This window comes from Syngnathus acus, chromosome 1 (assembly GCF_901709675.1).
Source record: "Syngnathus acus chromosome 1, fSynAcu1.2, whole genome shotgun sequence".
NCBI lineage: Eukaryota > Metazoa > Chordata > Actinopteri > Syngnathiformes > Syngnathidae > Syngnathus > Syngnathus acus.
In genome coordinates, this window is record NC_051087.1 from 10143698 (window position 1) to 10157723 (window position 14026).

General features: G+C 40.3%; 1 protein-coding gene across 2 annotated transcripts in view; it reads right to left on the reverse strand.

Annotated features, from left to right (window-relative positions):
- Positions 1 to 9297: 9297 nt before the first annotated feature.
- The window catches only part of xylt1 (xylosyltransferase I), a 66857-nt gene continuing 62128 nt past the window's right edge, over positions 9298 to 14026 (reverse strand). The window contains exons 10-11 of one of the 2 annotated variants that reach the window (XM_037251106.1): positions 12696 to 13029; positions 9298 to 10840 (exon numbers count right to left, since the gene is read on the reverse strand). In XM_037251106.1, the coding sequence (XP_037107001.1) occupies positions 10518 to 10840; positions 12696 to 13029 (657 nt within the window). In that variant the 3' untranslated portion in view covers positions 9298 to 10517. The remainder of the gene's footprint in view (positions 10841 to 12695; positions 13030 to 14026) is intronic. The other variant, XM_037251116.1, reaches the window with a different exon arrangement.

Genomic DNA, 14026 nt, shown 5'->3' on the forward strand with positions numbered 1-14026 from the left:
GTAGGCCTATAATATATTTTACAAAGTTGTTTCAAATGAGTATATATATGTATATATATATATATATACACACTGGTGTTGATTATGGCGATACTGCCAACAGTACTAATTATAATCATGAGAAAAAAGGTGGCAAGTGGAAAAGTGATGTAAAATTGTGACTTATAGCAGCAGGAGGTTCCTTCAGTTTTTTTTCAATATAAATGATTATTTTTAGCATCCCTGTCGGTTCACACATGAACCCCAGCTTTTCAATCAGCCCCCCACCATCTTAACAGGAAAGGCATTGTCAAAACAGATTAGCGACTGTATGTGACTCTAATCTATTTTGACACACACGAACACTTACGGCGAAAAAATGTCTTCTATAAGAAGACTTGTCAGATAGATAGAATTTAGAGCCCAGCATATCTGCATTGTGGGAAGATGTTGCAATTGAACACTGTCTCCAAAACCCACGCCTACATTCACAAAAATACGGAACAGCTCTCAGAAATGTCTTCGGTGTCAAGACTGGCTGTCACAACCGCACTAACCTTCTGGTTCTGCTAAACCCCACAGTCATTTGTTAACTTCACACTCTTATATAATATTTACAAGTAGTAGTTAATGGGACTGCAGAGAGTGAAGATTGGAGCGGTCCCTGGCAGCAGGGGTGCTGGCAAAGCTCAAACCTGATCGACCGTGGCTTTTATGCGGTCTGTTTTGTTGTACAACAGCTAGTCTAAAATGTCAGCAACCTTCCAGTTGGTCCAAGTGGGAGTTGCTGGAGGGCCTAAGGCAATTCCCTTTAAATAAGCCTGCAAAACAGCCTTTTTCTGGTACAACTCGTCGGCCATTGTGTATACATGTAAAATTACTTTCTTCTAATATGCACAGGGTTGTGCTGATAATAATAAATGTCAATTTATTTAATAATACAATCTTGATTTTAAAAATGTAACGTTCCTTCCACTTGTTACTGCCTTCATCCCTTTGCGAGTGTTCATTTTAAAAGTCATGATTAAAACAGGAATGCTGTGTGTGTGTGTGTGTGTGTTTGTGTGTGTGTGTGTGTGTGTGTGCGTGTATCTTAAATACAGTCGGCAAATATATTCCAGTGGACGCAGCGGCATGTGAGAGGAAACAGATCAATCAACTACATGTGAAACTTAAGTGTGTGTTGAGAATCTGAAAAGCCACGCAAGGTACGATGTGAGGCATGTGTGCATTTATGTGTATGTGTAAGGGGGAGGGGGGGGGGTATGTGTGTGCGCACACACATCAAGTGACAAAGAAGAATGGGGACATGGGCAGGTCCTGGTAATGAAGGACTGATAAGTCTTTATTTCCTGGGCTCGGGTTAATTGTGAGTACAGATAAAGGGTAATAAATTGTCAGAAGGTAATGGCAAGAGCCTGGACTGGGCCCTGTTCCACATTCATCATGACTGGTGACGGCAGTGAGCCAGAGAGCAGCCACGTCTGAAAGGCTCGGAGAGCATGGCAGCCGTATGGCGAAAAAAAAAAAAAAGAAATAGGGACGTGATCATGCATTTTGCTCTGTTTTTTCAAGACATCTTTTCAACATGACCTAAACCTTTTCTATAAAATAGCTATTTGATGAAAGCAGCAATATTTTCGAATGGACTTTATTGTGAGGAAAAAAAAAGGCAAACAAGTGTCATGTTTCTATTTAAAAAACGGTCAAGCACACAATGAGTCAAATATCTCTAATCCATCAACCCATAACTCTCACTAAGTATTTTGTTTTTGCTCTTTAGGACAATGATTCTCAGTCAGAGTCTGCGTGATTAACAAACCACATTAGGTTGGTTCATGACACTACATGGCACTCTATATACATACACACATAATTACAGTCAGTCTAGAAGGGAAAACCAAATACCACACTTATTCCCAGTCTGCGATTAAAAAAAAAAAAAAAAAAGTCTGGATTTTGAAGACACCAGCTTGCTATGAACATGACTGACAGAGTATATTTGTGACGCTGACACCCCTGTCGAGAGAAAGCCAGCAGGGACATGACAGAAGGCAGACACATATAAATACAATAATTTTAATAGCAGCTCTTTCAGGATATTTCAGTTTCAAGTTTATTTCGACATGTATTTTGTAATTAATACTATGTATATACCCTGAGATTTGCTGGCAACCTTTGCGGGGTGTGCCTTGCTTCTTGCCCAATTTTAATGTTAAAGCCAAATATGCAAAAAGTGATGCCTGATAAATGTGGCTGTGAGAGACAGTTCATGGCGTAAAGAAAACAATTTACTGTGCATGTTTAGAGCGGCTCAGGAGCCGCCTAGCCTGTGTGACAGCTCGCTTCCTCACGCTGAGAGATTGTGCATGTTGGAAGGTGGTGCAGTGTCTGAGGAATGATGCGGCCCTGCCATTAAACAGCAGTGCTTCCCCGACTGACGATGTTGATGTTGCCTCGATGCAATGATGACACTCAGTACGACATGACATACGATAAGTGTAAAAACGGTAAGCGCATACGTAGGGGATGGCCGTTGTTCCTTTTGACTGTTTGACGGGGGGTCAGGGGCAGGGTATAGCGTGGCGTGGTGGAAGACAAAGAACATTCTTCATGCAACCCGTTCAAGAAGGGAAAACTGCACCCTTGAGTTATCACGTCTTGTCTCACAGGAAATCACCTCGCAGAGTTATGGGGTACACCACCCATGACATTAACCTATCAGAGAGTTTGAACTTCTCCTTAAAACTCATTTAGCGAACAAGGAATGTTTGGGAGCTATTTCCCACGGAGGGGCGAAAAATATCTCACCTATCATATGATTGTTCGTTGCTCTGTGAACAAAGAGAAGTGAAAGAAGTACTCATATACCGTATTTTCCGCACTATAAAGCGCACCGGATTATAAGGCGCACCTTCAATGAATGGCCCATTTTAAAACTTTGTCCATATATAAGGCGCACCAGATTACAAGGTGCACCTTCAATGAATGGCCCATTTTAAAACTTTGTCCACATATAAGTCCATATATTTGGATACGCCTGCTGTAGTGGCTCAATATTGGTCCATATATAAGGCGCACCGGACTATAAGGCGCACTGTCGGCTTTTGAGAAAATTTGAGGTTTTTAGGTGTGCCTTATAGTGCGGAAAATACGGTAGTGTTATAGGTTCATATGTATTAGTTGTTGTGTTTGGTACGGCTGCAACGATACGGCTCTGGGAAGAAAAAAAAAAAATCATATTCATATGAGCATATTGTTGCTGTATTTTTTTCAGTCATTCCCCACGTGGCCTGACTTCTTTGATTTGATACAAATTCTTAAATAATTAACTAAAATAATCTGTATCAAAACAGCAAAAACAAAGTATATTTCCTTGATTGTATTTCAAAACTGAGCAATATTAGGCTATGCATTTTATCTTAATTTTTTTCATTCCGAATGAATACAAAAGAGTTGATGAGGAGAATACGAATAAGAGGCGTCAAATACAATATTGATTAGAGAGAAAAATGCCGGCAAAAAGATGATGGACTACAAAATGTCCATGCCCCCCCTACTACCTGGATGTATGTGTCGCCTTTTCCACTGCACCAGTCAGTGTTCAAGGCTTTAAATCTTAGAATGACATTTTGACCGGTGAGCACCTCGCATACACATTGCAAAATGTCAGTTGGAAAGGCAGAAGCGATAGATAGAAAAAGAGGGATTATCCAAGCAGTAATGCCACCGCACTTAAATCCAGCCAGCATCAGTTTTTATGTCATCTATCGCTCCATCCCTCTGGAAACATCTGATGAGGTGCACCAGACCTACTGACTCAGGGGATTTCAGTCATTTTCATCTGGACTTTTCCTCAGAAGTAAATGAAAGTTCTGGGCACACTTTCAACCACTAATGAGCACCATTGGCCTCCGCAATCTCTTTTTTTTTCCTGTCCAATTTCATGAAGTGAAGGGTGATAAAGCCCAGGAGGGCTTCAAAAGCGACACTCTTAATCGCAAATTAAAACCTAAAGACCCTTCACTTCTATCGTTCTCCTCCTCCTTATTTCTTTCACATTTTTCTCTTCTGCATAGGCAGTGAAATTGATTTGTAAATGAATCATTGGCAAGGTCTACTTAACTGCCCTTTACACGTCTACCTAGCTACTTCTTTGTTGAACTCCTGTACATGTCATTTCCTTTTCTTTGTTTTCAAGTCCTTTTCTGCCCTGTGAACTAGCCGTATTATTATTGGTAGAATCTCGGCCCACTAATTTTCTTCATTTTTTTTTTTTTTTTACATGATCACCATATACATTGCACATGTGTATATGTGCAGGATTTTACACATGCAGTAAAATAAGCTTGTCTACTGGACTTGTGTTGTTTATTTGTTTTTATTTATTTATTTATTTACTTATTCATTCATTCATTCATGCATTTATTTATTCATTTACTTATTTATTTATTCATTCGTTCATTTATTTATTTTTTTATTTTTTATTTTTTTATTTGAAAATGAGAATGTGAGGCTCCTTTTCTTTCTTGCTGTCTGAATTACTCGCTGTTGAAAAAGCACGTCAATTTTGGAGTGTGTTTTATATACATTGGGGCAGAACACTCATGATGCTTTAAAACCAATCCATCCATCCAGTAGTTGTAATTAAGATGTTTCCCCCAAAACAGCCAATGAGGAGATGTTACAGTCTCGTATTCAAAAATACATATAGTTTGTCCGGCCTAATTGCCTCCTGAAGTCTAGAAAAAAAAAAGTGGCTCCTTTCCTTTGTTTTATGCTGATGTGAATTCTTGGTATCAGGGTTGTTGAGGAGAGAATGGACTGCTCGCATGGCTGATCAGCCATCCTCAGCATATCATCCGTCAACAAGACGTGTTGGACTTCTGCTGGGAGCTGTCTTCTTGTCTCTGTCTCTTTCTTAATGCCTCGTACACACACACACACACACACACGCACACTGCTGATTGAAATTTTATGTATAAATTTAGGGTCTTGAGACGAGAGAATTGATGCACCTCTCTTAAATAATTCAAATATGTCAATGCGGTGCAGAGGTCTTGAAATGAATTTGTGCTTTGTCTTCAGATACACTGTAAAAAGTCTTTATTACATTTAGCCTACAGGATGTACTGTATAACTTATTTCAAATTATAGAGTTGTTTATCTTACTAGTTGCTCTTTCAATAGGTCTATAGCAGTGGTTCTTGTTGGACGTACCGAACCCCACCAGTTTCATACGCACATTCACCGAACCCCTCTTAAGTGAAAAAAAAAAATACTTTTATCAAATTCAAGACATAGATATCTGAATCAATCTAATTGCTTACATCAAAGGTAAGTTAATTTAAAAGAATGCTAGGAAAAAAGACACAATACACCTAAGTGGACATTCAACAGCCTCTCTGGTCGATGGCTCACTTCTAGCGCTTAACCTTGTGCTGCTGTTATCTGTCCGAGAGCTGATGTTTTCGGATGTTTCCTGGTCTAACACCCTCACCAACCTGTCACCTCTCACAGAAGCTCCCACAGTGTGCGACACTGAGCCTGCTTCCTTCCCTCCATTGCTCTTTCCTCAGTGTGTCAGATGTTATTGAAATATTTAGCACCCACAAGAGTGTCCTGCCTTTCTTCTGCCTGGCTGGTAATGCACTCAGTGGACACTTTATTTTATACACAATCTGTATTGCTGAGAGGAATTTGGAATATTTTGCATTTCTCATGTAGCTCAATAAGGTCACCAAATTATCAGAAACAGTTCTTAGTATAGCGCTGTGCGTACATGTCTGTACCCTACAAACAATCATACTAAACATTGAAGGATTATTTCCCCTCTAACTGTATCAACCAAGTGTGAACAGCCTCTACTAATAAAAAAAATATTTTTAATCACTGCTTATTTAAAGGTTGGTTGGTTTGTTGTCAATATTACACTAAAATCAAATTCCGTGCTACTTGGTGGATGTTTTGGCACATGTACCATGAGATGTCACCAATATTGTACTGAGGGCTTGTATATCCAATTGAGAGTCTTTTGTGATTAAGGGCAATACAAATAAATGACTTGACCTTTGCATTCATCACATTTAATGTCATACGTCTTAAACCATGAAACAGGTGACAAATGAACAAATGGACAAAAAAAAAAGTGTGTTGTGGTAGACACAAGTTGTCCACTTTCTTACTCTGTCAACTTCAGTTCGACCAATATGTTTTATTATGTTGATAGAAATACATTTTTCAACACAGCTTCAAATGGAGAGTAAAAGAATTGGCTCATTTTGGTGTCTTAAATCAGTGAGGTTGTCGCCATAGTGACACTTTTCAAACAAGGACAAAATGTCCATCTGTGTACTGTACTGGCATGACAACTGCTGCCAGTGGCCAGATGGATACTTTTTCTTAATTCTGCTGAAATTTAATTTGCGTAGGCTAAAATAAAATAAAAAATTGAAGCCTACACAGATACGAACTCTGTTCATAAAGTGTAACATAGGAAAGTTCTCCCCCCCCATGATGCTATTTCGCATCCGGCGCAGTGTGTCTTATATCTGCTCAAGGCCCAAAGGCACAGGACTGGCATTCTAGAGAAAACCTCTGTCCCAGGCACAGCTCATGGTTCCTCCAAGAGAATAAAGCCCACCTCTAAAAATACCCAGCAATGACTATTGTGAAATGCCATTCAATGCGGCCTGATCTAAATCTGATTAAACATCTGTGGAAATATCTGAAACATGCAGTCAGGAGATGGCACACTTCAAGCCTGAGATAGCAGGAGAAGCTTTCTCACCACAAGGAGCAATTCAAAATAGCGGTCAAGCATCCTCATTCAGTTACAAAGAGATTCATAGTTGATTTTGTCAAGGCCAGTCATTCTTCTTTTTAAAGTAATTATTTTGTACCACACACGAGAAAAATATTTTCTTGCCTACATTATTATCTTGACCAAAATATTTGTTCATGTATGGCACTGTGTGCAGATGACCATATATGGGGCATTACTCACACAGACAGTGTGTGGATGCATTTATGCTGAAAATGATCATCACTGTGTTTGTCTGCCATCAATCCGAGTCACTTGCTCCCAGCGTCAGCAGGATAGCTTTTAGTGGCTCACATCGCAGTCGAGCAAACAAACACGAGGCATGCAGCGATCTCTTTAAATGTGCCTTTATTGGCTCACATGCATGTCAACCTGCATGCTATGTCTTGACTCACTTCCTTGCCTACACGGGAGCCCGCAGGACTAATTACCACACGTCTTTTGGGACAGTCGGTGACATGTGTTGACACTGTACTGCTTTGATCAAGCTTCACCAAACACCCACCAGTGTGAGGGACCCCCCCTGAGGAACAAATTCACAGTGAAGAGTAAAATTGTACTGCTCAATCTTGGTCTGTTTTGTTTTCACTTTCAGTGCATTCCACTATGTGAGTCACTTTTCATCTTCTTCTCTTTGCTGGAACTTTTCATTCAACTGTTCCTTGTAGAGCACATTGCTGAGCTGTTACAGTGTGGGTGCTGTGGTGAGAAGCTTGTGTGTGTGGGGGGGACATTTGTGGGCGATGATTTGGTAAAAAAAAAAACCTTCAAAAACTTTTGGAGGAACTTAAATGGTACAATTAATGGACCAGCAAACCCAAAAGGAGGGCTCCATTGATGACCTACAGTAAATAGTGCAAAATCACACAATATGACCGGTAAATGAATTCATCAATTGATCAATGCAGCAAAAGCTGACAGTGGAGGACAGCCAGTATTTTCTATTCTTGCCAAAACAAAATTTAATTTTGGGTTGAGTTGGTTCAATAAAGACGCAAGTTTTCAGAAGTTGAACTTCAAAAGTATTCAGTGCAATAAATTTAATCAATCATATCCTCAGTTCTTCTTTATCAACCATTTTAAGGTGCAAAAAGACTGTTTAGACAAAAAAAAAAATAGTCTAGACTTTTGTGAAATTTAGTCTTGACGCGATTTTTTTCCCCCACAGTAATTTGTGACTTGCTTGAGACTTGAAGGTTACAGCTTGAGACTTGATTGTGACTTGCATGTGACTTACCCTTTACCACACAGAGACAGTGTAAGCAGTTTGTCCATTGAATTTTATTTTAAAAAAGCAGTCAAGAGAAAGTAAAACAAGCCAGTCACTGTGAAAGAAACAACTCTCCCCGAGGGAAGACAAATAAAAGCAGATAAGGTGAAGGCCTGATGTTGTATAGCAACAGCAGACATCTTTTTGGTGCTGCAGTACCAGTCTTGATATTCACCACCACATCAGGTAAAGAAAAATAAGTACTATATACTGTATATATTTTTTTATATGGGGCAGAGAAGGTTCTAAAAGTCGACTAAGGCACACAGAGCCTCCCCAGGAAAAAAAACAACAACAGAAAGAACACGAAATGATGGGGGACTTGAGAGAAATTTGTGCAACATTTGCTCGACAATACATTCAAGCAAGAACAACAACAATCCGGCATTAGATTTTCTCTGAGAGGCAAACAGGCCCCAACATTGGAGCAGGTTATGCACTTTGATCAATAAACACCAACAAATCCCTCTCTTTGCCCACGTCAAAAAACATATTTTCGATCAATGTCATTTAACCAGATATGTATTTACACAGACAGCATCTTTTACACAATAGTACAAAATACTTATATACATTGGCTTCATTTTTGATCATTTGTTTTATAAAATAGGATTCTTACAGTGAGTTACACTTATTATAATTCTGCTTTCACCAAAACTGCCATTAAATTTACATAAGTGTGGGCAATGCAATGCATTGGTTGTGAATACTGTGTTGTACTTCAGTGCCAATCAATGCAGAGCAAGAAATTGCCCTTTATAATTAATCCCACCAATGTTTCTGTGCGAAGCAGGGATGTGTGCTTTATGGTCTGGGTTAGGTAAGCTGACTTGACATTAATGCACGGTAATATCTGTAATTGAACTTTCAAAAAACACTTGCTTCTCTGCTAACCATTCATTTTTGACAGACAGATTGAAAATCTGACTCCAGTTGATATCTATTTTTAAAACAAGAATAGAAGCTCAGTGTGTTGAAGTGCAATTTCACCCTCGGTGATGTCTCGATGATAAAATAGTTTGAAAGCTAGAGATCTAAATTTGCATTTTTGCAATGAGTACACTTTATAACATTCACGTGGAACTGTACATAATTGTCACAGCATGAAGACCACAAGCACTCACGAGCATTCTGAAACTCACGGGAAGCAGTAGACACAGAATAGCTTCTCCTCACAACCAATGGTCTAATTGTTTGAGGTCACCGTCTCTGTTTTGGTGAGGCCGCTAGGTAGCTGACCTTTAACCTCTCAGGTTATGAGCTGCTTTCTTTTGGCAAACCAAGACAAGAAGATCTATTCTGACATGACAACACTTACTGACACATAGGTGTGGGCCATAAAAAGGTACAGAATATGTTTCGGTTGTTGGCCTTTGTAAATAAAGGCAGTTTAAAAAACAAAAAAAAAAACTATTTTTCATGCTGCCAAGGCAGCGTTGCAATTATTTAGTCACTGACTAAAAATATCAGTATTAATATAAACTTACAATAAATCACAACTCATGGACCCTCATTCACACAATCTTGAAACTTCTTTTGTAAAATTCTGTGCAACATAAAGTCTCACTGAAATGAACAAAAAAGATATTTAAGGTCAGCTTGGAATCATTGTGTTTCAAGTTTGAGGCAGGCTGGTAAGAAAAGCGAGTGAACAAATTATTTGTCCTATCACTGAAAACATCAGCCATTTATTAAAAGAAAAATCTAAAATGCTACCACATATTTAATGAATGCCGAACCCCAAATTGTCTCAGTTAAATATTTGTTCTCACAGATTAGACGGCGCTGAGAACACCTTTGTGCAGCAGATGGTTTGGCTGGCCACCACAGTCCCTCATCAGGCACTCAACTGAAACAAGTTGTGTCATGTATTTACTCTACTGATTACGTTTAACACTAATTGGTTTCATCAAGAAATAACGTGATTCTAACTCTCTTACAGGCAGTGAATATTGGTTCTTCTTGGGGTCGTATCAAAATAAACTTCGGGTTCGATGCTGTTCATGCTGACATAAACCTTAGGAGGCACATAGTACGTTCATCTGGTACCGGGCGTCCTGCTTACGAGTCACGCAGCTAAGGCCGTTTGTGGAGCACAATGTCACGTTAGCCGTTGTGCCCCACGCTTGAGAATCTAAATTCAGAATTCAGTGAGGAGCGGAATTAACGCTTGAAACTGCAAGAATTGGTCACCGATAAACTCATACGAGAAGACAAATAAATACACTGCGAAAGTGAAATAATCAAGACGACACAGTTCCATAAAAGCGGGGTGGATGTCGCTAACATTGATCACCTTCTGATGTTCCCTTCGTCTCCCGAGACAGAAGGAGAACGTTTATCCCCACCGGCAACTGCAACCAAGCCCGTAAATAAATTAAAAGAAAGAAAAAAAAAAATCAACAGTGAATCTTGCGGCCTCCTGTCCAGCTGGAGGCCGCGCTGCTACCTGATGCGCCCATCAGCATACGGCGATCTCATTTGGGATTTGGGGTCGGGGCTTAGGGAGCTCCAAGGGTTCTTGGGGCAGGCCTGCATGACAGGGCAGGCGGTTGGCCCCACAGCGCAGATGTCCGCTGCCTCCCACAGCTCGCCCACAAGGTTGTCGACCCAGTTCTCCAGCTCTGGGCCGGTCAGGGCTGCGTTCTTCTTGGCCTGTTCCACGTAGCCCAGGCTAACGGGGATGTTGAGCACTGGGTTGAGGCCGTGGAAATTCTGCTCCATGTAGCTGTTCTTGGGTGGCCCATTGTGCAGCTTCAGAGTGTCCTCTGGAGAAACACAGCAGTGAACCAAAGAAAAGGTCGACATATAATAAACTCACTGATCAGTAATTTGACTTTAAAGGCCCAAAGAAAACATGCTGAAATATTAATGCGTGGAACGTAATTTGCTTTACGTGAATCTCTCATGCCCAATTAACTCTGATTTATTTCGTTGCCCTGGCTCTAGAGTTCCTCTTTTATTGTTTGTTCCATCAAATCAACACTGTGTTGTCCTTCTAAAGACAGACGAGTTGGCCCCTTAGTCATTTTCATGACAACTGACTCCTTCAAATGTCAAGAGACAATTTCTCCTTAATTCACCTTTCTTACCCTGAGCTCCAGTCAAGCTGTAAATTCCTCACTGGTTCTCTAACTGGGGTGCTAGCCATCTCTTTTAAGCTTGGTTTTGGTACACAAACTGCCTAACACCCGCATGAGAGCAGACATCAGCGCATTTCATGTGTTGGTGACAAAAAAAAAAAGCAGACAAGGAGGTTCTCCATCTGATGAGATGATCAACGCCGCAACAAGAGCAGAGTTTGTTCCCTAGTCACGCACTAGTGACTGCATGTAGTTGTGCGTGTACTCGGGTGCTGACGTGGCAGAGCCCAAAGTGTTTTTTTTTTTTTTTTTTTTCTTCTTCCCACAAGTGCCCAAATCACTAGCAGTGCAGCCTTGCGTGTGTGCATGCTGCTGCAAGTGCAGGTAGAGAGTCACGTTGTTAACTTTTACTGGCACTGCATGTAAGAGGATGCCAGACGTGGCAGTAAATAACCAGCGTGCGGAAGGAGGCGCTTCGAAGCACAATCCGCGAAGCTGCTTCAAAACACACAGTAGTCCAAAATGCAAAATTCAAAACATGCCAACAACCTCACAACTTAATTTCATTTTTTTTCATAACATAAATCAGGTAAATAGTTACAATCTCTATATGTAAATGAGGATAATGGGGTTTAAGCTCTCACTTATAGTAGAGAGACATTGAAATATAATTATAAATTCATTTTTTAGTACTTTATGAGTGTTTTAAAATTTATAGTGATCCATTGAGCTGTAATACATCATTGCCCATAGACTTGAAACCGGTTGTATTTAAGAAAGTAAGCAGCAATAGGAATTGGTGTTTAGTGTCTTAATTAGTGTTTCATTGGCTTTATATAAAATTTTTAATTCAAGGTCCTCCAATGATTAGAATCTATTGATGCCACTAGACCTCCGCTGAAACATAAACACAAACTCTATTTGTTATTCCTCTTGATCCATAGCTCAGGGTGATTATTCTATACACGACATATAGCGTATTTCTGTTGTTAAACATTCATGTTTACTATGTACGAGTGTCTCATTTGTGTTATCTGGGGTGACTGACTCCATGACAAACAACCACAGTCTGCACAAGCCCAGACTTTTCTGCAAAAAAATTCATTGTGTAAGCGTAACCCGCCCTTATCTCATGAAAGGATGCTGACAGGTTGCTTTGTCACAGGCATAAAAAAAAAGGAGTATACAGTAGTTTGGTTCAATTCCCAATGCAACTGCACAGCCTTAATGTGCACGTAATAAAAGAACAAAAAAAGCACGTCTGTCCTCTATTGTTAACCTTTTTTTTTTTTTACTGTGTGATAATCCTGTCAAATTCAAATACCACATTGTTAGGATGTCAGGCTAGCTAACGCAGCTGTCAAATCTTCACCTGCACACCTCCCAGTAAAAGCACAAGCCAGAGATTAATGTTTGAAACTATACGAGGGAGAGCTTAATAGAACTTGGCTTTTAAAGGAAGGGCTGTGAACTGTTTAAGTGAATTTTGTTGCTCAGTACTCTTGTGCATGTGCAAAGACAAGAAATTCCATTCTCTCACCTTGTCGTATAGGCTGGTGCTTATTATAAGCTAAAGGGGCGATAAGGAAGCGCATCTCAGCCACGGGGCTCCAATGGTGCAGGATGCGGACACTCCAAACACCAGGACGCAGAGGCTGCTTGAGTGGTGGTCGGTAGTGGGTGAACTCAGCATTCATATCGATAAGAATGTCGTAGGTGGCAGCGATGACGTTGGTCGGGTCGATCCACACGACCGTTACAGTAACGTTAGGCCCTTTTGCCCATTTCTGCATTCCCACCGTCTCATCCATGGGGCCCATCAGGCCGCCAAAATTTCGAAAAATTCGTTCCTTGGCATCCCACTCTGTGCCGATCTGACAATAAAGAATTAGAAGAGGAGAGAAAACTGTAAGAGACGTAAGAATTCCCTCCAGTGAACAGAAGGCAGTAACAGACTGCATCACCATTTCACCGTACTATTAAGATAAGCAACACACTGGCTGAATTATCATGGAAAATAATCTTCAGCATGCATTTTTCATCAAACAGCACAAGCCTGCACACAGCAGTTATACAGACTGTCGTATACAGATGCTGACAAGTGGATTTTTTTTTGGGTCTTGTATTGGAGTCTGTTTTTCCACTCTTGCTAGGAGGAATGCATATAAATTGACTAAACCTCCACACCATGTGTGCATCCTTCGCTGCATACTGAGCGAGAGAATGGAAAGCAATGACAGAAACAACAAGCCAGTTTACAATATGACAACAGAGGAAAGAAATCGAAGCTATATGTGATCTATATTGCCAAAGTGATGACAGGGTGTCTTTTGCACCGACCGGGTTGAAATACATTTTCCGCATTTAATAAATGCTGCGGTAATACTGTTTCATTGATGAGTGAGGAAAATATACCATCTCTGTTAGGCGATATCTAGCGGGATTGCAATACCTTTCTGTACACAAAATGAGATGTGGAAAATCACTATTGATATAGGGGATGTTAAAAGGATGATAGAGATGGAGGTAGCACCCACAATCATGCTCAACACATGATGAGAAACAGAAATGTGAGAAGGATGGCGGTGCTCATCCTTACAATAGTAGCTGATTAACACAGCCTCACCCTAGTGAACGATCAATGTCTGCCTGGAATGGACTCTGTATTACATCCTTTGAGAGTTGAGAATAGGATGTACAGCACATGATAAATAAAGACCACTCCAATGAATGAGAGTTGAGCAAAACACAGCTCACTTTCGTCTCAATTATTTGACAGACCTTTGGCATTCCTGCCCTTTGCACCTTGGTTCTGCGCTTTTCAAATTGCTAATCAGGCCATGTCAGGCACCTCTGTAGCTCATTAGTTTA